Raw genomic sequence first — 21,747 nt, 5'->3', positions numbered from 1 at the left:
GAAAGCCTACTTCCTAGTGCAGGCCTGGGGGAGAGGAGCAGAAATCTGTAAGAAAAGGACAAAGCCCCACCCAGATTCCTCTCTGTCTGCTCTGTGCAACAGAAGCCTTAAAGCATTGCGGAAAAGGTAGCAAACGTCACCATTAGGACACATGTGAAGACCCATCGTACCTACAAGATTAGGGAAAGGAAATAAGAAAAAAACAAAACAAATAAACAAAAAAGCAACAACAAAAACAATCTACCATGAAGAAGAAACAGAAAAACATCCTGAATTTTAACCATTAGACATCTCCCCTGATGTCTAATGATGTGAGGGGAGAGAGACAATGAAAAACTCACACGCAGGACCCAGGAATACAACACTCACCTAAGAATCAATCTGTACAAGAACAATGGAGAATGCTCCCCTCCACCTCCAAATCCTACAGCCCTGTAATATGCTAGCAAATGTCAAGGAACAAAATAAGAACACTCCCCTGGGTGAGGCAAGACCACGGAGACACTTTCTTCAGGCATAGGATAATAAGAATACCTAAAGCTGAAGATGGATTAGTTAATAAGAAAAACCCTCTGGCAAACCAGCTGCTACCATAAGCATAAGATAATGTAAAAGGAATTTGACAAGTAGTTATAGAAACAGCCATACCTAAGCTGCTCTTCTCTTGACTAGATTGATTCCCCTCTTCCCCAATTAAGGGCCTAGCAAAAGCAGAGGTATGCTCATTTCCAAATCTAAATATTACGTATCTCGGTCTCTACTTTTCTACATAAGATGCTCACCTTTAAAACAAAAATTATATGATACAGAAAGAAGAAAGGAGGAAACAACACATAGTCAAGAGACAAAACAATCACACGATCAGGCTTAGATCTGACATAGATGTTGGAACTATCAGGAAATTTAAAATAATTGTAATATGCTGAAGGTTCAGGTAGAAAAGGTAGACAACATATATGAAGAGAAGAGAAATTTTGAGATGTGGAAATTTTAAGGTAGGATCAAATGGATATGCTAGAAATGAAGATGAATCCTTTCGATGTATTAATCAGTTGACTCACTACAACTAAGAAATTGTTAAACCTTAAAATAGATCAATAGAACTTACCCAAATATAATCCGGCTATGTGTCAATAATCTTTAAATAATAACATAAGTACATTCAACTACTTCTCCCCCACCAACATACTGGGAAATTTTTATAAAAAGTATATAAAAGTATGAAATAAGCTAATACTATGCCTGACACAAAGTAGGTGTTGATAATGTTTACTGAAGGAATTATTGCTGTTTGTCACTGAATAAATTTAGTCATTAATGAGAAAAGGGAGATAGAATGAGAAATTACTTACTATAACCTATGTTAAATTGAGCAACTCCAGAACCAGGATAGTAGGAACCTTTCTCCACAGTGACAAAACAATGCTTATTTTGTTTTTCTTGAATAATTTCCTCTACTCCTGAAGCTCTTTGATTCATCAAATTCCAGCCTCGTATACATCCATCTAGACGAGGATTAATCTAACAAAATAAAATACAGATCAAGGTCAAGAAGTGCATTTTTAACTTAAATAAATCAGACTGATAGTGGCTTAACTGATTATAGATATGGGTTTTCATTTAGACGAAAAACCTTTTCTTTGATTACATTTTAAAATATTTTAAATATTTTGAATTTTGTCTAAATTTTTCTTTTCAATGTGTCCCTCAGATGTATAGTCTTTTTCAGTAAAACTGAGTTTATGCCATCACAGGCCTCCACTAGGATCCTAATAATTTTTAATACTTCAAGCCCTACCTGTCTCTTCTGTGTCACTCAGGGATAACTTTTCTGCTCTCAAGTTCTATATATGCTTCTGGCTACAGCCCTGGGCCCTACGCTGCTTTCTATTTTTCTTTAATTGCTTTTACCACATAGGTTTATCTTACTATCACTCAGAGCCTCTTCAGGAACTAAAGTGTTTGCATTCTTTAACCTCACCAAAGCATCCAGCCAGACTGAAGATATGTAGTAGCCATTTCATAAATGGTTGATTCTTTTTTAATAATTTATTTTACTATTAAAATGTCTTGATTTATCAATTTCAAAGGACAGATATATTCACTCTGATATGAGTTAACTAATTCGGGTTTTATATCATATTGCAGAAATTATTTAAGTTAAGGTAACTGTGAATTGCCATGAGTGAAATATGGATATAAAATAGTAAATATTTAAGTTAAACCAGCAAGTGTAATTGGCAGGTCCATGATTTCAGATGAAATTTTTAAAACTCTTCAAGGATAGTGATTAGTCTCCTTCATGAAGCCTATTCCACAGTTATTAGACAAAATTATCTGTTATATCTAACTTCAATTTATGACAGGCTGCAGTTATACTTCCAGCAAAGATTTCTTGAAAAAAAAAGTTCCACCTTATGTGCTATTCTTGTCTCCCAAAATAAAATAAACCTAAGATAGTTCTTTGACTGACTTCTGCAAAATAATGTATTTTTGGATTTAAATATATGTATTTATAGCTTAATAGCTAAGTATGGACTATTATAATGTTAACATAAAGTTTATGCTTGAGAATTTTTAAAAATCTACTTCAATATGAATAATACTTGGAATTTAAATGGGCTCAAAAACACTACACGCAGTCTCCTTCCCTTAATATAGTTTTGAGGGTGACGTGTTATTTTTCCATGTTGTCACAGTTGGTATGTTTAATAAAATAGCTTCTTCGACTCTCAGAGAGAGTCAAATCTTCAAATCTATTACAGACAAAAGGAATTCATCCATGATCAATGATATAAGCTTGGATCATTACCGGTCTAATGAGTGCATTCACCACTTTCAGAGGAAATCCTGCAAAGTATACTTTGGTTTCTAGAAATCCATTTGCAGGCTTAAAAAGGCTTTCAGGTTTGTTTATATTCATTACGGCTTCTTTAGCTATTTTCACACTAATACTCTGTTCTAATTCTTCCACAGAGACCTAGAATTAAAAAGACAAAAATTATCAAACCAAGCATTATTGCATGTCATTTGAAATACTAAGATTGAAAAATCCTGTTATTATTCCAGTAAATAATCTTTCAAAGTAATAATTTTAGTGTAATTATTACTTCGATTCAATCCATTTGAAATGTCAAATGATTATAAAGGTAATAAAAATGTGTTTTAAAGGATAGTACTTGATTGAAAATTAAATGACCATACTTTAAAGTTTTAAAAAAGTCAATATTATTGTTAAACATCCAATTATAACACATGACTTTCAATCCAGTATGCCATAAAATGAACAATTTAAAAAAAAAAATGTGAGCCACTCTACAAAATCTTAGAAAACTTTTAGGTGCTTTCATTTGTCAATTGTCTGATAGTACACAAACAGAATCAATAACATAAATTCTTAATATAAACTAAGAGTAATCAGTACATCCATAATTCTGTTCATTACACACAAATTGTATTTTACTTCAAAATTCAAAAGTAACTAGGTTATAAGGAAGCACAATATATGAAATTAAATTTTTTTTTTCAATTTTAAAAGTAGCTTGTTTTTTTAAAAAAAAGGTTGGTAGTGACGGTAAACAACAATAAAAAAAAATCCTCCTTTTATAAAGACAGTTTGAAGAACAATTGTTGAAATCTCATGTAAAACTGTAGCACTTAAAATGCAAACTCTTCATATATTAATCACTAACAGAAGACAAGCAATAGGCACATTAAAGCACCACTGCAGGAAGAGAAAACTATGCTCTAAAGTAAAATAAATTTGGTAACATTTAAGATTTAGTCAGTGTATACATCGTCCTAAGTGTGGTTAATCACAGCATTTTACCCTAATGACTATTCCCTCCTTGACTGATCTTAGTCTGGCTTCATTCTCCTACATTCCTACCATTCCTTCTCAATCTCCTGGCTGGAGCCTCTTCTCAATCTCTATAATGAGCCCGAACTCAACCTCCAGACCTTTTCCCTTTAGCCATCATACAAGTATTACTAAATGGGCACCCTATTGCCCCACTCTAGGGCATTTGGAAAATTTGGGGTTGGGGGACATTTTAGTTGTCACAATAAGGAGTTACGCTGACACTGCAAGATGCCAGACACTCTGAAATCTGCAGGATAGTTGAGCAAAATAAATAATAAAATATCCAATATCCTGCAAACCTTCTGAACATCCCTACTGGATATTCATGTACGGTATACTCATGTTTATCATTATTTTGGTTTGTGCACATATAAACACAAAATATTTGTTGTACCATTTTAGTATTCACTGAATTTTTGGAGAATGTAACGGTCTTGTAAACTAAGGATGGATTGGTGTTTGTTTGGATCTTTACCAAGAGTTTCTCACCATTTGGGGAAATTACTATTACTGATGACAATACCCTTTACACACTTAAGGTATTTGAGTTGCCAAACAGCACCTAAGATAATTCTTCATTTGTAGTTTTCATGTTATTATATGTATAGGAGAAAGATTTGGTAAGTATTATACTTGTACTTGAACATTCACATTTTGAAATATATATAATTTTATTATAAATTACTTTCCTCCATTTATATAATAATTGGACCATTCTATTTGTTTCTATTTGAGACATGTGAAGGAAGCTTACATTATTGATGCATTTCATTACTGGACAGTAAAGGAACAATATAACTATTTGGGCATTGAATGAGACAGAGTTTAGAACCACAGGTTAATACCCAGTCTCATGGCCTTTTAATCTCTTTATGCTGAATACTCAAAAGTTTATATCTACTTTGAAGGCCTGAACTTAAAAATATGTCTAGAATCTGATCACTTCTCACCACTCTCACCATCAACACTTTAGCCAAAGTTGCCATCTTCTCTCTACTGGGTTATTGCAATGGTCTCCACACCCCACAATCTGTTCTACTTTTACTCTCTACTATCTAGTTTTCATATAGTCACGAGATCTTGACCAAGATTATCTTTTAAAATGAAAATTAGATCATGTCACATCTCAAAATCATCCAAGATCTTTCTATTTAGCATAAAATCCAAGCCCTCACTATGTTCCTCAAGGCCTCACATTATGTTATTCCGGATCACATTTCTGAACTCATTTCCTACGACTCTACGCTGACCTCTGTGTTGTTCCTAAAACACAACAAATATCCTCTTGCCTAAGACTTTGTACTTGCTGTTCATGTGGCACAGAATCATCTCCCCCAATATATTTTTCATGACTTGTGCACTTAAGTCTCTGGTCACATATAATCTCATCAGAGTTAGCTTTCCTGATTCCATATGCACACCCACCATCATCACTGTCTATTGCCTGGTCTTGTTTTTCTTTTTTACTCCTATCATTGATCGCTATCTGACATATCTATTTGTTCACTCATTTGTGGTTTTTATCTCACCACTAGAATGCAAGTTCCATAAGAGCAGTGACTTTGTTTTATTTACTTTTGTGTTCTTACCACCTAGAATAAAGAATAGCACATAAAGTGCTCAATGAATATTTTGTTGAATGAATGAAATTATGATACAAATTATAGATTTCCCATCAATATTAGGATTAAACTCAAATATGAGATATAATCACTTATAAAAAAAGAATATTTATGTCTATGGGTTATAGTCATTCTAAATACTTAATAATTACATATTCTATTTATCAGATTTACAAAATAATTCTAAGGTATACATTTTAATTTTAACACCTTATTTTTAAAATATTTTACTTGAAATTTTAAAATAATTTAAAATTAGTGAAACAATTTCTATCAAATAAACAGTCCAGTTTATAGATTAATTTAACTTAACAACTTTATTGATTAAAATGCTTACTTAAAATTTTTATGTATTTGAAGTAATTCCTGTGCTGCATAAATTAGCTTAAAATAGTATAATTTATTAATAAGCCATCAAGGTCATAAACTGGTAAAATATCATGTGGTAATATTTTTAAAATAAAAAATATGGAGTGAGAAAAGAAACCTTACTTACATGGGAGGGTGATAAACATTCATAATTGTTAAAATATCGAATTAAGAATTTAAGAAAAACCAATAGCACCAAATTTATTACCAGATTAAAGTAGAATTTTCTCTGACTTGTTTTTTGTTTTTAAATTGTACGTAAAATTGCATTCAGCCTATAAAGGGAGATTTTCATTAAAATGATTTAATTAAACTATAATATATCATTAAATAATAGTTTTGTTTGTTTGTTTTTTTAACAAGGATCATAAACATAGGAAACAAAATGTATAGAACTGTATAGCTGCCTTCGATCCAGGCCAGAATCTTGCCTTTAACAGTATCATCATTCATATACAATTCTTTAATACACACAATCTGCAACTCATGATGTTAACCTCACAGGTAAGCATTTGCCTTCTTCATTATACATATTACAGCCTACGCAGACATTTATCTAAATTCTACTACAAACAGCTGATATTTTCAATTCGTATAGACTCATTGAGAACAAACTGTATTGGCTCTCTTTTACTGAAAAAATGATTTCAGTGATTTTAGACTACTTTCTGACATTAGGCAGTAAAATGTATTTTTCAGCTGTATGCATCAAATATTCTAGATATAGATATATTAGGAAAGACATAGTAGCAAAGCATCTAATAACAACATCAGGAGAAATCAGAGAATTTTAGTGATTCTATGACAGTTGCATCTGATCCTGTGCAGACAGTATCCTTTTCGAGTTAGGACACAAAATCTATACCTCCTTCAGTTGAAGTGGGAGGGGGTGATGGAGTGGAGGGAGGTGGGGAGTGAAAGAGTGCAGGCGGAGTGCCTAGATGCTTCTCAAAATGTCCTGTTTTTCAGGTTGTCTGACAACTTTATGTACAGCATTTTAGGAAAACTTAAATATACTTCTCTTTTTTATTTAGAGTTTTAATATAATAGAGTTTGATTCTGATAAGCAAATTTGTGTGTATGTGTGTGTGAAAGAGCATTTGTGTGTATATATATACCTATACAGATCTGTATTATATATACAATTTTCATACCATTATTTAAAATTAAAATGTTTCTTAATAAAATATGAAAGTCTGACCAAAAAAAAAAGGCAGATAGCCCCTTTTTTGGTGAACCACATCTGTGCCTAACTGTACTTTATTACTGCCTCTACTGTAACATATTTCACATTACATTGTACTAGTTCATAAGGCAGCATCAGCTACTAAACTTTGAAGTACTAAGCTCAAGTGCAAGGAAAACCTTTTCTATAGCTCTAGGGCCTTGAGCTCAGGAACTTAACACTTTAAAAGTGCTCACTAAAAGCTTATTGAATATATGAGTGCATGAGTGGGTAAATAAAGTCAGTAATGACTTCATATGGCTTCTCTACATGGACTTCTCATCAACTCCCACAGGCATAGAAAGTTTCTCTTTCGGGTACCACATTCTAAGGTGAAGCTGATCTCTCAGCTATCCTCTGCCAGATAATCCCTTTTCCATGAAAAGTTCCGTTTTAACACAGTTTAAAACGGAAAATGTTTTTCTTGATCATTACAACAAAGGCTCATTTTTAGGGATAATCTAAAAATGCTAGTTTCTAGGCACTCTACTACTGGCTAATGTATACTGTTTTATAATTTGATTATCTATATGCTAATATTTAAAACTGAATTAACTTTGATTTTGTTCCTGTGCATTTCTCTTTCATTTAAAAAATCCAGTATAGTTGTCCTTGATCTGTAGTGTCTTCGCAAAAACTGATAATCCCTGACCTATAGAATCACTGTTCACCCAGCGACAGTCACTAAAAAAAGGTAAGAAGTTAAAAACAGAATAGTTCAAACAAATACTGAAAACAACTTCAGAGAAATCCTAAATATATTAAGGTTACTCTTTCGCAGGCTGTTTCATGAATTAACAGTACATAGAATATACTTCATACAACATCAGATTAAACCCAACCCATTTAGGTTTGTTATCACTAGAAAAATAAATTACTAATGATTTTATACAAACTGCATAAAAGTGGAAAGATTCTTGATGAAATCTGCACAACATACCATATTCCACAGACCATTATTAATAACTTTGCCTCCAGTTGTAATTTGGGTTGTATATTCGTTCTTAAACTGAATTTCAATCTTTCCATCACGAAGTGCAATCAGGAACCAAGCTGAATGATCAAGAGATTCTGCATACAGGATAACACCTTCTGAATCATACGTCCGGAAATCAAATTTGGCTGAAAACCTAAACAATGGACAAAGACAGAGCCTTAATAGTGAAAAATATAGAAGGCTCGATGTATTATTCCTTTTTTTTCTTGTGCTGGCAAACAGCAATATGTTGAAAGAGTCAACTATTTCTGTCCCTGGAACTAATAAAAGAGAAGGACAGAATTAGACTGTATGTGTATTATCTCTGGCTCCATGTATGTTTAAAATCAAGTTATTATATTTTCTTGCTTTTTTTTGCAGTCTTTTTCCCGGTGAAGAGATGCTCTGGTAATTTTTCATCTTTTTTGGCATTTGTTTTGAAGGCATTCTTTCAAATTTTGGAATATACATGTACAAATATTAGGCATATTGTATCTCTCCTGGACCCTTTTATACACTATATAATGACATTAAGAATTTTTTTTTTTTGCTGTGTCTGTAAATCATTAGTAAAATATATTAGAATTTCATGATTGGTTTATCCATCATAAAGCATACTTTTCTTATGATTTCATATGTCAGGAAGAAATCACTCACAGATATACAAGACAGCATCTGGATGATAGCAAAAATAATTAAGCCTTCATATGCGGTAGAAAAGGTAAAATAAAAACTTTAAAATGTCTTCCTTTAGCTTGATTTCAAAAGCTCCCCAAAACTCTAACTTCATAAATCACTATTCTAGAATACACGGAAGGGGAGCTTAAAAGATATAATCTAATATTAGCAAACAAATTCAACAATACATTAAAAGGAACATACACCATGATCAAGTAGGATTTATTCCAGGGATGCAAGGTCCAACATCCACAAATCATATGTGATATACCACATTAACAAAATAAAGGATAAAAATCATATGTTTGTCTCAATAAATGCAGAAAAAACGTCTGACAAAATTCAACATCCATTTTATGATAAAAACTCTCAACAGAGAGTTTAAAGAGAATGTACCTCAACATAATAAAAGCCATATATAACAAACAAACAGCTAACATATTCACTGGGGAAAATGTAAAAGCTTTTCCTCGAAGATCAGGAATAAGACAAAGATGTTCATTCTGACCACTTTTATTCAACAAAGTATTGGAAGTCCTAGCCCCAGAAATTAGGCTACAGAAAGAAATAAAAAGCATTCAAATTGGAAAGAAAGAAATAAAACTTTCACTATTTGCAGATGCCATGATAATATATATAGAAAACCCTAATGACTTCACCAAAAACTGTTAGAATAAGTGAAAAGTTGTAGGACACAAAATCAATATACATACAATGTATGTGGACATACACTGCAAACATACAATCTAAAATATATACGACTTACTGTTGAATTGCAAACTTGTGACTTACTGGATTTTGTTCACCAATGTCACCATAATTTAAAAAAATAATCAATATACAGAAACCTGTGGTGTTTCTATATACTAATGAATTATCAGAAGAAGAAATTAAAAAACAATCCCACTTAAAATTGCATCAAAAAGAATAAAATACCTAAGAATAAATTTAACCAAGAAGGTGAAAAGACTTGTACAATGAAAACTATAAGACACTGATTAAAAAAATTAAAGAAGATACATATAGGCGGAAAAACATTTTGTGCTCATAGATTGGAAAAATTGATATTATTGAAATGGCTACACTATCTATGCAATCTGCAGATTCAATGCAATCCCTATCAAAATTCCAATGGCTTTTTCACAGAACTAGAACAAATAATTCCAAAATTTGTATGGAACCACAGAATATCCTGAATAGCCAAAGCAATCTTGAGAAAGAAGAAAGCTGGAGGTATCATGCTCCCTGATTTCAAACTATACTACAAAGCTATAGTGATCAAAATGGTATAATATTAGCATAAAAACAGACTTACAGATCAGTGGAACAGAACTGAGAGCCCAGAAATGAACCCACACGTATGGACAACTAATTTATGACAAAAGAATCAAGAGCATATAATGGAGAAAGGGCAGTCTCTTCAATAAATGATGTTGGGAAAAGTGGACAGCCCTATGCAAAAGAATGAAACTAGAGCACTATCTCACACCATACACAAAAATTAACTCAAAATGGATTAAAAACTTGAATGCAAGACCTGCAACCATAAAATACATAGAAGAAAATATAGGAGATAAACTCACATTAGTCTTAGCGGTTTCATGGTCCTGACTCCAAAGGCAAGAGAAACAGAAGCAAAAATAAACAAATAGACTACATAAAAGTAAAAAGTTTCTACACAGGGATTAATATCTGAAACATACAAAGAACTCATACAACTCAAAAACAACAAAAACAAACAAACAATCCGATTAAAAAGTGGGCAGAGGATCTGAATAGGCAGTTTTTTAAAGAAGATAAACAGATAGCCAACAGGCATATGAAAAGATGTTCAACTTCACTAATTATTTGAAAGATACAATTCAAAACCACAATGAGATATTACCTCACGCCTTTTAGGGCTGATGTTATCAAAAAGACAAGAAACAAAAAATATCGTACAGGATATGGAGAAAAGGAAACCCACATACACTTTTGGTAGGAATATAAATTGATGCGCCGGTATGAAAAAGAATATGGAGATTCCTCAAAAATTAAGAAAAGAACTACCATATGTTCTAGCTATTCCACTACTGGGTATTTCTCTGAATAATACAAAAACATTAATTTGGAAAAGATAAATGTACCCCTATGTTCATTGCAGTATTATTTACAATAGCCACAATATAAAATACAACCTAATTTTCCATTAATGGATGAATGGATAAAGACTTCTCTCTCTCTCTCTCTCTCTTTCACACACACACACACGCGCATACACACACACACACACACACACACACCACTGGAATACTACCCTGCCATAAAAAAAAGAATGAAATCTTTCTATTTATGACAACATGGATGGACCTCGAGGATATTATGCTTAGTGAAATAAGTTAGATGAGAAAGACAAATATTGTATTTCACCCATATATGGAATCCTAAACAAAACAAAATAAACTCACAGATACAGAGAATAGGTTGGTGGCACCAGATGGGAAGGGAGTTGGGAGTTGGGTGAAAAGGATGAAGGGGGTTAATTGTACGGTGAAGGCTGGTAACTACACTTTTGGTGACCATCACTTTGTAGTGTATACTTATGTTGAATTATAATATTACTTATATAATGTTACTTATATAATGTTACTTATATAATGTTACTGTAACTTATATAATGTTATATACCAATTTTACCTAAAATAAAAAAGATATAGTCTAGCTCTGCGTTTGGGTGTATATGAGCTCTGTAAATGCCTATTGCTATTAAGATTCTGGACATATATGTAGCTATTACAAGGGAGGAAAAATCTTAAGGATACTATATTTAAAAATAACATGTACTGATTCACTGTCCTTAGAACATTTTAATGAAAATCTGCAATAAAGTTTAAAGGACCAACAAATCAAATGATTGAAAAAAAGCAAACAAATAGGAAAAATAGTTGTATGACTATTAGTCATCTGAGTTAAATTAAAATAATCTAAAATGTCAGTCCTTCAGATAATTGCTAAATAAGGCAAAGAACCCCAAACTCTTATCCCCACTTATACTAGTAATAGCAATCGAGGCACTATTTGCAATAGGGCTCAGATCTGCCTCAAATGGAATAAAGGAAAGGTGATAGAATATACTTTTTAATCTTAGAATTCCATAGAAATATTCTAAAGAGGTAAATGTGGTGTTGTATTGGATGGATAACAATGTAGTAGAAATTTTTTGCTTAGAATATGGTCTTATATTCTCTTTCACAATCATCACATTTTGCTGATGTGAAGCATGTGTTATCTTGCCAAAACAGATATCTGTGTATGCTCAGAATCTTCCAGAAGTTGATCTTATTATGGAAATAATTTCCTTCTCTTTGTAAAATCATGCTAAACCAGTAATTCAAAGAATCATGTTCTGCATATTTTCTTTCTGGAATACATCAGAATACTGACTCATTACACTGGGGTACAATTCATTCTTTTTCAGAAGTACTGTAGAGTGAAAAAAAGAGTGAATTTGTTAACTTTTGGGTAGGATAAACATTTGATCATGGGAAACAGAGCTGAAGGAATATGTAAAAAAAAAAAATATGACAAAGCACTGGCTGTTCTTTGTTGGTTATACGGGTGGCAGTTTATAAAAATTCATTAAGCTGTACATTTAAGACATGTGTACATTTCTGTATATATTAAACTAGGCAATGAAATAATTAAACAATAAAATACTAGGAAGAATAAATATTTGGCCAATTTGATCCAATGTTAGAGCCCAAGCTATTGTGAATTGTCTCTGAGAAATGAATACCTCTGAACATGCCTGAAGGCATGCAATAATTATTTTTTTCCTCTCTTATTCTCATTATCCTCATTGCAAGGAATGGTTGTCTCCAATCTATAACACTAGAAGATATTATTTGCTCTGAGATGTAAAAGGGAAAAACCAGGTCTAAGTGGAAAATGGAGTGTTGAAGAAGCATAATTATATCAATGAATCTTTGAATAATGCTAAAATTTCCATGAATTTATATTTAATGAATAATCATTCATATATCCAATGAATTAAATTCTAAATATGCATGTTTATTCAATTAAAATATTTAAAACTTGAACTCTATAATCAGTCTTAAAGATGTTTCCTTCCATTATTTTAACGAAACTCCAATTTCTTTTTTCAAATTTTATGGCTCTGAGAAAACTTGATAAATTAGAATCATGACTCAAAACCATAAGCAAATACTCCCTCCCTATAGTCAACCTAACTACAGGAATAGCAGATAATGTACTCAGTCTGCTAAAATCATGTGATGCATTTCTTTAAATGCATTTAAGCAGTCTTATGAATTTTCCTTAATTGTGAATATAACCATACTTAAAAGAAATACTTTGAGTATTTTCTTGCTAGTTTTTAACATGTACAAAAAAGAATAAAATTTTTTACACATATATTAAATCTACCTTCACATCTTCTTAATAAATATGAGTTCACTAGAAAAGAAAGAATGAAAGAATAAGGTAAAACTGATCACTGGGGAAGGTCAGCCTTGAATGACCTCAATTGTTTCTAGCATGAAAATGACACGTGTGAAGGAACAAATTTACCTTAGGGTTCCCCATGTCATCTGATTGATAATATACCTACATTATCTGATTTATAACGCAACTTCATACATTTCAAACCGTTCAGCCACTTCCTTCTTCTGTCTTAACCTGCTTACCTCTAGAAATTATCATTGACACTCGTTCCTCACCTGTTGACATCTGGCAAGCGAAATTTTACATATAAAACAACCCCAACAAACTGCTCTGCTAAATAAAGTAGTTCATAATTTTTGTCAAGGTTCAAGGGAAGGCATACTGGAACAGCCTGCGGGGGTAGAAAAACACACAGTTTATTGCTTGGTGTTTTTGTCAGTTTATGCATCCTTTCTCTGGTTCCTAGTGTTCTTGTCAAAGGTATCCTCTGTCATACACTAAGATAAATTAAGAACACCTTGGTAATAATAAAGCAGTATCTTTCACTTCCTTGAATAGTCCATCAGTATAACCTCCAAGAATATGAGTGTTTTAAAATCTTGTTCAATGTGTGTGGCCTCAGATTTTTGTCTTTATTATTTCCTTTGTAAATCTCAATTTGAAATATAAACTTTTTCTTCTAGTAACAAAATGTATCCCCTTAATTAATTGGTATAGGTATGATACTTTATATGAATTATATCTAAAAATTATTTTTATTTAGAGTCAGAAATAGGGAAAATTAAGGTACCAATAAATAGCACCTCATTCATTCACTCATTCATTATTAAGCAAAAATTTTCTGAGCAAAAATTGTCCTCTCTAGATAGTAAAGGGAATACTGGAAAACTTGAAAGAAATAAATAAAAATATCAACCTAGTCTCCAAGGAAGCTACAAAAAAGTGATTTAGAGTCATTAAATTTGATATCAAGTACTTTTTTTCTAAGAGTGAAAATAAACATTAAAATGGAAAGCCTCCTAAGGATAAATTCTTAGGCATATATATAGGGATATTTTGGAAGGAACCATGTACATAGCACTGTATTAAATCTAGGTCCAGAAATAACATTTCATTTCCTCTTACAACTTTAATAAATCTATTCCAAGGTGGATGGTGATAAGTAACTACAACACATACTGAAATAATAAGAGAGTGAATTACAAAATAGACATTTGCACAGCATGGCATTTCAATTAAGTACTACTAAAGTTACTACATATGCCAACTAGCATACTGCATATTCTTTTACCAAGTAGATGGTAAATATTGAATGCTACATTTTTTGGACATATACGGCTTTGTCTTGATAATACTGTTTGTCTCATCATATAAAAATTTCACTTTCACTTGCGAAAAAGTAAAAGAAATGCTAGAATTGGACTAAGGATCATTAACACGAGATCTTTATTTAGGAAAAAAAAAATAGCTTGAGGTTGATCTATTTATTTCAATATAGTAAAAACCAGAACCTACCCTCAACATTTGATTTCTAGGTCGATTATGTGTTAAATCTGAGTAACTAAAAGCAAGTTTCAGAAACACAGATTAACAAAATTAACCTCTCTGAAATCTGATCTAAGTAAACATCACTAAATCTTCTATTCTGACAAAGTTGTTTCTACCTGAGATGTTATGAGGACTCCTGCAAGTACTAACATGCCTAAGGCGTGATCAAACTTGTCAGAATGGGGAATAAAGAAAAGTAGACACTGGAAAATGTTTTCATTCAAGTTTCTATTGAAGATTTTTTTTTTTTCTCACAGTGGAGTATAAACTTCAGCTTTCCTTAAGTTTCTTTAAAAAAGAAAACATTTTTGTATTTTGTAAATATACATGCTATACATATGAGCACTCTCTGAACTATGACCCTGCAGCCATTTTTTTTTAACCCAGCAGCTCATTCCCAGTGTTTACGACTTACGTGACCATAATTAATAAATAGAATGTGACTCACGGCTAACATGAAACTATAGCAATTCTTGTAGGACATCTGTACTTTCCTGACTTACCACAACTACGGGGAAATAAGTACCAGAATCTCTTAGAAAAGAGATGGGAAGTTTAGCATTGCAAAATGTTACCTCACAACTCTTCTGATCTTTTGCAAGTTTGAATCCCTTTTTCCCATCACAATAACAAGAATAACCTCCAGGGTAATTGACACAAAGCTGAGCACATATGTTCTCAGAGCATTCATCCACATCTGGAGTAAAAGAGAACATAAATGTTAATATTTTCTAAATTTTCAATCCAAAAGAAGAAATATTCTGATTTTAATTCAAAATATCAATCATAGTAGATCCTTAGTGAAAGAAATCTCTATGATATCAAATTGCATTTAAACACTTGGCATGAAAATTTATATGAGTTATCAGTGTAATTTCTATTTATTTACACACCTGTAATAAATAGAAATAACAATTTCTATTTAAAATAAATAGAAATAACAATTTCTATTTATTAACAACAAATTTAATGTATCTATTTCATTAATTATAATTAATAAAAAATAACAAGTATACTAATTTCCTGATTTTGAATTTGAAGGAAAAAAGATTGAGAGTCTCAAGTTAGTTGCCATTTCTGGTTATACAATTCCATTGAGACTACCTCCCAATTCTTTGCTTTGAGGAAAAGGAAGAGAAGAGAAGGGAGAAAGAAAGGGAGGGGAGAGGAGGAGAGGATAAGGAAGAAAAGATCTCTTTTAACTGAAGATCAACATAATTAAAGATTAAATGACAATATCAAAAAATATTTGACTTTTTGTAATGCAATGATTAATGATTTATTAATGTGGGAATAAATTTAAGAATCTATCTTTATTTCTTGTTAACTTACCTTTAAAAAAAAAACCTCTGTGCTATATTACCTCCCGTATTGTGAAATTTTCTATGTGGTCTCTGATCTCACTCCATATTTTGAGAAAATAATTCTTGAAAGTTGTAATAATACATTTAAGCTAAAGTCCACTTCAGAGCTACTAAGATCCTTGAACTTTTGAATGAGTGCACCCCATGGTCTTTGAAAATCACCAATTTCCTAAGTGCTATTACAGCATATAAATCCCACAATAAAATGTATTAAAATAGAACTCCCAAATTAGTGATCCCTCCATACCACTAAAATTGAATAATATATGATTTAAGTAATAAAATATATGTAATATAAATTTTTTTATAAAAAATCTGTCATACATTGCATAAAACTACAATAGAGATGAAGTTGGCTAGCTAATAATAAACCTACAAATGCTTAGGGCTTACCATTGTAATTTCTGTCTGGAGTGGTGTGAGAGTAGATATGGTATGTGTCGGGGTGGATTTTCGGTGAGCGCATGAGGAAGTATGGCATCAAAATCTCAAGAGGAGTATATACATTTAAAAAAACTATTCTAAAATTATTACTGATTTAGGCGAATTCATAGAGATGGAAAGTAGATTAGAGGTTTCCAGGGGGTTGGGAGAGAGAGGAGGGGCAATTTATTGCTAATGGTTACAGAGTTCTGTTTGGAGTGAAGAAAAAGGTTTGAAACAGATAGAAGTAATGGCTGAGTAACTATTTGAAATGTAATTAATACCACTGAATTGTACACTTAAAAATGGTTAAAGGGACACATTATATCTTACATACAGTTTGCCACAATAGAAAAATTACTATTGGTTTGGTTAGTTTTAGTCATCGTATTAAATTCACTTTGAAATTAAAAAAAAAAAAATACATCCATGATAGAAAGTAAATCCCCTAATACATCTAAGCTACCAAAGACACAAATGGCAGCACCACGGTAGCCAAATGAAGTAAGAGCAAGTTCAAGGCCTTGCCCTGATCCATGGGTGTTAACATTACTAATCAATACTCTAATTTCTGGAGCTCACCTATCATTTGGTTTCTTTTGTATGTATTTAATGACAATAGAACTAAGTCATTTTCTAATAAATGATATAATGATACATACACAAAATCATTGATAAGTTTGGTATAAAATCAAAGGTTTCTAACCACCCTTGTTGTAACACTCACGTGATTTTTAAACTTGTTTTTCTTTTTGTGTGTGTGTGTTTCCTTCCAGCTTGAAATTCTTTTTATCTTCCAACATTATTTAAATCATGTGAAAATGTGTTTATTTTGCTTTCACCATACTTGGGAGATTGCCAATCCACAATACCTTAGAGGGCCAATCAGAGCTCATAACACTAAATCTAAAGACCATGTGTCTTACATACTTTTATTCTGGAAAGAAGCCAATGACTATCCAATTGACCAAACTATATATGGATTTTACCATCTTAGAAAATCTGATAGTTGATGTCAAACAGAACCAATGCTTCTAATATCAAATCAGGGTTCAAGCCCACCCTCCTCTCCACCATCAACAATGAAACCACCACAACTTCACCTTCACAAGACTTTGTTGTGAGATTGAATCTGTAGCCTTCAGGACATTCACATTCAAAATCTCCTGGCATGTTCTTGCACACAGCTGTGCCACAAATGCCTGGCTTCACAGAGCATTCATCCACGTCTAAAAATGAAACCAATAAAATAAGAAACATTTTTCCCATACCAGAAGATGCTAGCAAAGAACCCTTGATCTGTGTTTCCTGGATCTAGTTTAATATATGAAATAAGACAACAGAGTGGCCTGGGAATAACAAAATATTAAATCTATCATCATATTTTAGTTCATTAAATATGATTTCTTTATACAAATGCAAAAAGAATTTGATTGACTTTTGCCATGTTCCTTTGTAGTTCTATAAAAGAAAGAGAGGACTTTAGTTATTTATTATCTATCAGATTATAGTATGAAAATAAATAAGAGATTCACTGTATTCTTTTTTTCTTTTTTTAAGGCGAGGCAACCCTTGGATGACCTCACAGATTGCAAGGATCTTGTCAGCTTACAATCCCTTATTTTTTATTTTTTACCCCTATAGCACCTGGTCTTCCCAGGTGGTCTCCCATCCAAGTACTAACCAGGCCCGCCCCTGCTTAGCTTCCAAGATCAGATGGATCGGGCTTGTTCAGGGTAGCATGGCCGTAGACTCACTGTATTCTTAACATGTATTCCTAAATACCTATTTCTGAAATATAGTCTTAAAAGTATATTTACTTTGTATTATCACAAATATAAAAAATAAAAATGAGAAGACTCATCAGTCTTACATGTTTCCCTTGGAAATGAACAATAGCTAAATCTACATACCATTATTGTTGCCTAAAGTATTCAAGAGTGATTCATATTTAAAATGAGATTGAGTAATATCTCAAAGTATTTATAAAACTATAATTAATCCAATACAAATTTTAATGCTAAATCAATAGTCTGGAAATTTCATAAGTATTTATTATATTACATAGTAAAGTAGGAAACAAAGCATTGATTGCAACTAGCTACTAGATAAACATCTGTGAAAAAAAAACAAGTGACAGAAAGAGTTCAATGAAGATGTAATTATTAGTGAACTTTTCTCATTTGTACTGTCTGGAGAAAGGCAAGTTCAAAATGGAAAATATATTTTCTACTCTAAAAAGTTGAGAGTTTAGTTTTTCCACAGACTAATGGCCAAACTTTTAGACATTATTTAAAATCACATGCACAAAAATAATACCATATGGTAAGGGGATTTTTCTATCTCTTAAGTGTATGAGTGTCAGTATCCTGGGTGTGATAATGTACTATAGTTTTGTAAAATGTTACTATAGGAGAAAACTAGGTAAAGGATACGTGGGAATCTCTTTTTATTATTTCTTAAAACAGCATGTGAATATACAATTACTTCAAAAGAAAATAATATTTTTAAAGAGCTATAAAATCTATATTTTTAAAAGAAAGTAAAAACATATGTCTAAATTATTTGGTCTGAGGCGTATTGCAAGGAATTATTTAAATCATATGAGTTCAGGTTATAGCACGTTGATTTTATGACTCTACACTGACATCTAATGACTGATGAATAGATTTATTCTTATATTTTTAAACATTTACTGGCAACTTGATCTTGCCAAGCATATCCACATCTTGGCACAGGCCCTATTGTAATAGTTGTATACACGTTTTTCTAATAGTTCTGTACTCTATCATTTAGGTGTTATGCATAAAAAAATTGTAAATGAAGTATACAAGATCATATGTTCTGGTCAGAGATATTCTTATTTATGAGTACTTTTTGTAATAATTTATACATATACATGTATATGTATAAATTCAATGGATAAAGTTAAATAATTTTAAATTAAAAATATAAGTCACAAATTCTTTAGAAGGACAGACTACTCAAGTATTTAAATGTAGAAGTATGAGTCGGTATTACTTCCTTACGGGATACATATGGTATCCTACATTATGATGGTTTTCTATAACTGGTGTGCTAATGATGTTTGTATTCTAAATTTCTAACAACAAACAGACCTTCCAATAGGCAAACAAGAAAGATATATGGTCACAAATTAGATATATGTTTAGAAGAAATTGTTAGTTAATACAGCTCACTTTAGTCATTTAGCTGCACTTTAAATACTATTACAGTAAACTATTCTGTTTTAAACACCACAGTGCAGTGAGGGACAGACCATCCCTTCCTTGACTGTGAATTCAATCTGGGGATTTACCAAAGCAGATATAAATTTAGTTGAACAAGAAAAATTTACATTTTAACTTTCTAATTTTTTTTTTTTTTTTTTTTTTTTTTTTTTTTTTACCTCATAGCAAGGAGAAGGATGGGAATGAGGAGGAAAAAAAGAAAGAGAAAGAGGGGAGGAGGGAGGAAGGAGAGAAAGAAGAGAGAGAGGGAAGAATGAAGGAAAAGAAAGAAAACCTCACTCTCAGTTTCTAAATGCAAAATTTAACTCCAGGCTGAAAAATCTCATTTTTAGTCATCCACACACCAAGCAATTACATTTGAAGATTTAGTTATGGCTGTTAAGGCAGTTTAATGGAAAAGACATTACGCAGAAAGGAAAAAATTAAAATCTGGGGGAAAGAGAAGCAAAAAGAAAAACAAAAGAAATATCCTAGTAAAATGTTAAAAAAGGTAAATTGACAGGAGTTATTTAAGTCTGAAATAAAAAAAAAAATGGGTTATGACCAATGATCTGATCTTAGATGTACAAAAAGAAACAAAACCAGATCTTCGCTTTTCCCAAAACTACATGAGAAAATGAGGTTCAAGATGATGGGTTTATATTGGAAATTAGAAAAGCATTTCTGATAAGGAGATATAAAATACAATGACAAAGTTATTAAGATTGTGCTGGACTTCTTTGTAGAGTTTTTTTTCTTATTAGAATAAAGGAAATCATACTATAGTATCTAGAAAAAAGTACAAACAACAATTTAGCAAACACCATAGTATGCAAGGACTTACACTGAAACTTTATCACCACATAGTGAGATTCTATATTAAAATGTGCTCATGAATATGTACACACACATATATATATATACAATAAGAAAACCATGAAATACCCTATAAATAATAAAATACAATAAGAAAACAATATAAATAACAAAATACCCTAAAAACAACAAACTAAAAGGCATTCTCATAATATCATAAGGCTTTAAAGTGGATACTAATGTGTATGTATTATAACAACTAATAACCAAGAAATTTTCCAAGAATTTCCTGGGGAAATTTCTCTAACTGAATTTTGCTCTCACACACTAAATATCTTTTTATCCTCCCCTCTTGCTCTTACCTTTGCAGTCCTTTTTATTTGAAAGCATAATAAAACCACTTTTACAGGAACACTGGTAACTTCCAGGTATATTGTCACAAATCTGACTGCAACCTCCATTTATATTTGAAGGATCTTTGCATTCATTTATATCTAAAAGAAGGGGGAAAATAAATTATTTTTAAAGTGATAAAGCCTTCAAAAAACTGTTCAGGTCAATCAAGATAAGCCAGGTGGGTTTATTATACATACCAAATTCACACTTCTCTCCGTGCCAACCTGATTTACAAATGCAAGTGAATTTAGCTTGGCCATCTTTGCAGCTCATATATCCATCTTCATTGCATGGCAAAGGATTACACTGGTCTGAAATGGCTGAAGGAAATAGACATCTATTTAATGTTTACCACAAGCTATGGTAAAATAAAATTATATGCCCTTTAATAGAAATTCTGAGCATGAAGCTTATAATCAATGAAAAAAATTGTAATACCTTTGTTTAAATAATACTTTTTCACGAAAAAGTGAGTCCTTTAGACAAACCTTTACAATTACTTTGCGTAAGGAAACCACTTTTATATTTTCAAATATATACAATATTTTATAACTAATTTAGGTTTTTGAAATATATATATAACCTAATTTGACGCTTAAAATAATTCCATAAGCTATGCAAAACAAATAAAACTACTTTCAATATCAATAGAAAAAAATATTGGGACTTTCAATTTGGGCTAAGATGGAGTAACAGGGATGAGATTTATCCTCTTGCCTTAAATAAATAGAACTCTGGTCAAAATACATGAAACAGTGGTTTTCAGACATTGGACAACAGGTAGCAGAGTACTGT

General features: G+C 31.7%; 1 protein-coding gene and 1 pseudogene across 1 annotated transcript in view; both read right to left on the bottom strand.

Annotated features, from left to right (window-relative positions):
- The window catches only part of PROS1 (protein S), a 66,897-nt gene that overhangs the window by 8,531 nt on the left and 36,619 nt on the right, over positions 1 to 21,747 (bottom strand). Inside the window, exons 5-12 of the mRNA XM_039878249.1 lie at positions 21,150 to 21,272; positions 20,919 to 21,050; positions 17,614 to 17,739; positions 15,299 to 15,420; positions 13,451 to 13,566; positions 8,019 to 8,208; positions 2,813 to 2,980; positions 1,353 to 1,521 (exon numbers count right to left, since the gene is read on the bottom strand). Coding sequence (XP_039734183.1) covers positions 1,353 to 1,521; positions 2,813 to 2,980; positions 8,019 to 8,208; positions 13,451 to 13,566; positions 15,299 to 15,420; positions 17,614 to 17,739; positions 20,919 to 21,050; positions 21,150 to 21,272 — 1,146 coding nt within the window. The remainder of the gene's footprint in view (positions 1 to 1,352; positions 1,522 to 2,812; positions 2,981 to 8,018; positions 8,209 to 13,450; positions 13,567 to 15,298; positions 15,421 to 17,613; positions 17,740 to 20,918; positions 21,051 to 21,149; positions 21,273 to 21,747) is intronic.
- LOC120615197 (uncharacterized) lies at positions 18,146 to 18,263 on the bottom strand (annotated as a pseudogene).

Source organism: Pteropus medius, unplaced genomic scaffold (assembly GCF_902729225.1).
Source record: "Pteropus medius unplaced genomic scaffold, Ma_sr-lr_union100, whole genome shotgun sequence".
In the NCBI taxonomy this organism is placed as follows: Eukaryota; Metazoa; Chordata; class Mammalia; order Chiroptera; family Pteropodidae; genus Pteropus; species Pteropus medius.
This window is presented reverse-complemented; position numbering and strand designations above follow the sequence as displayed.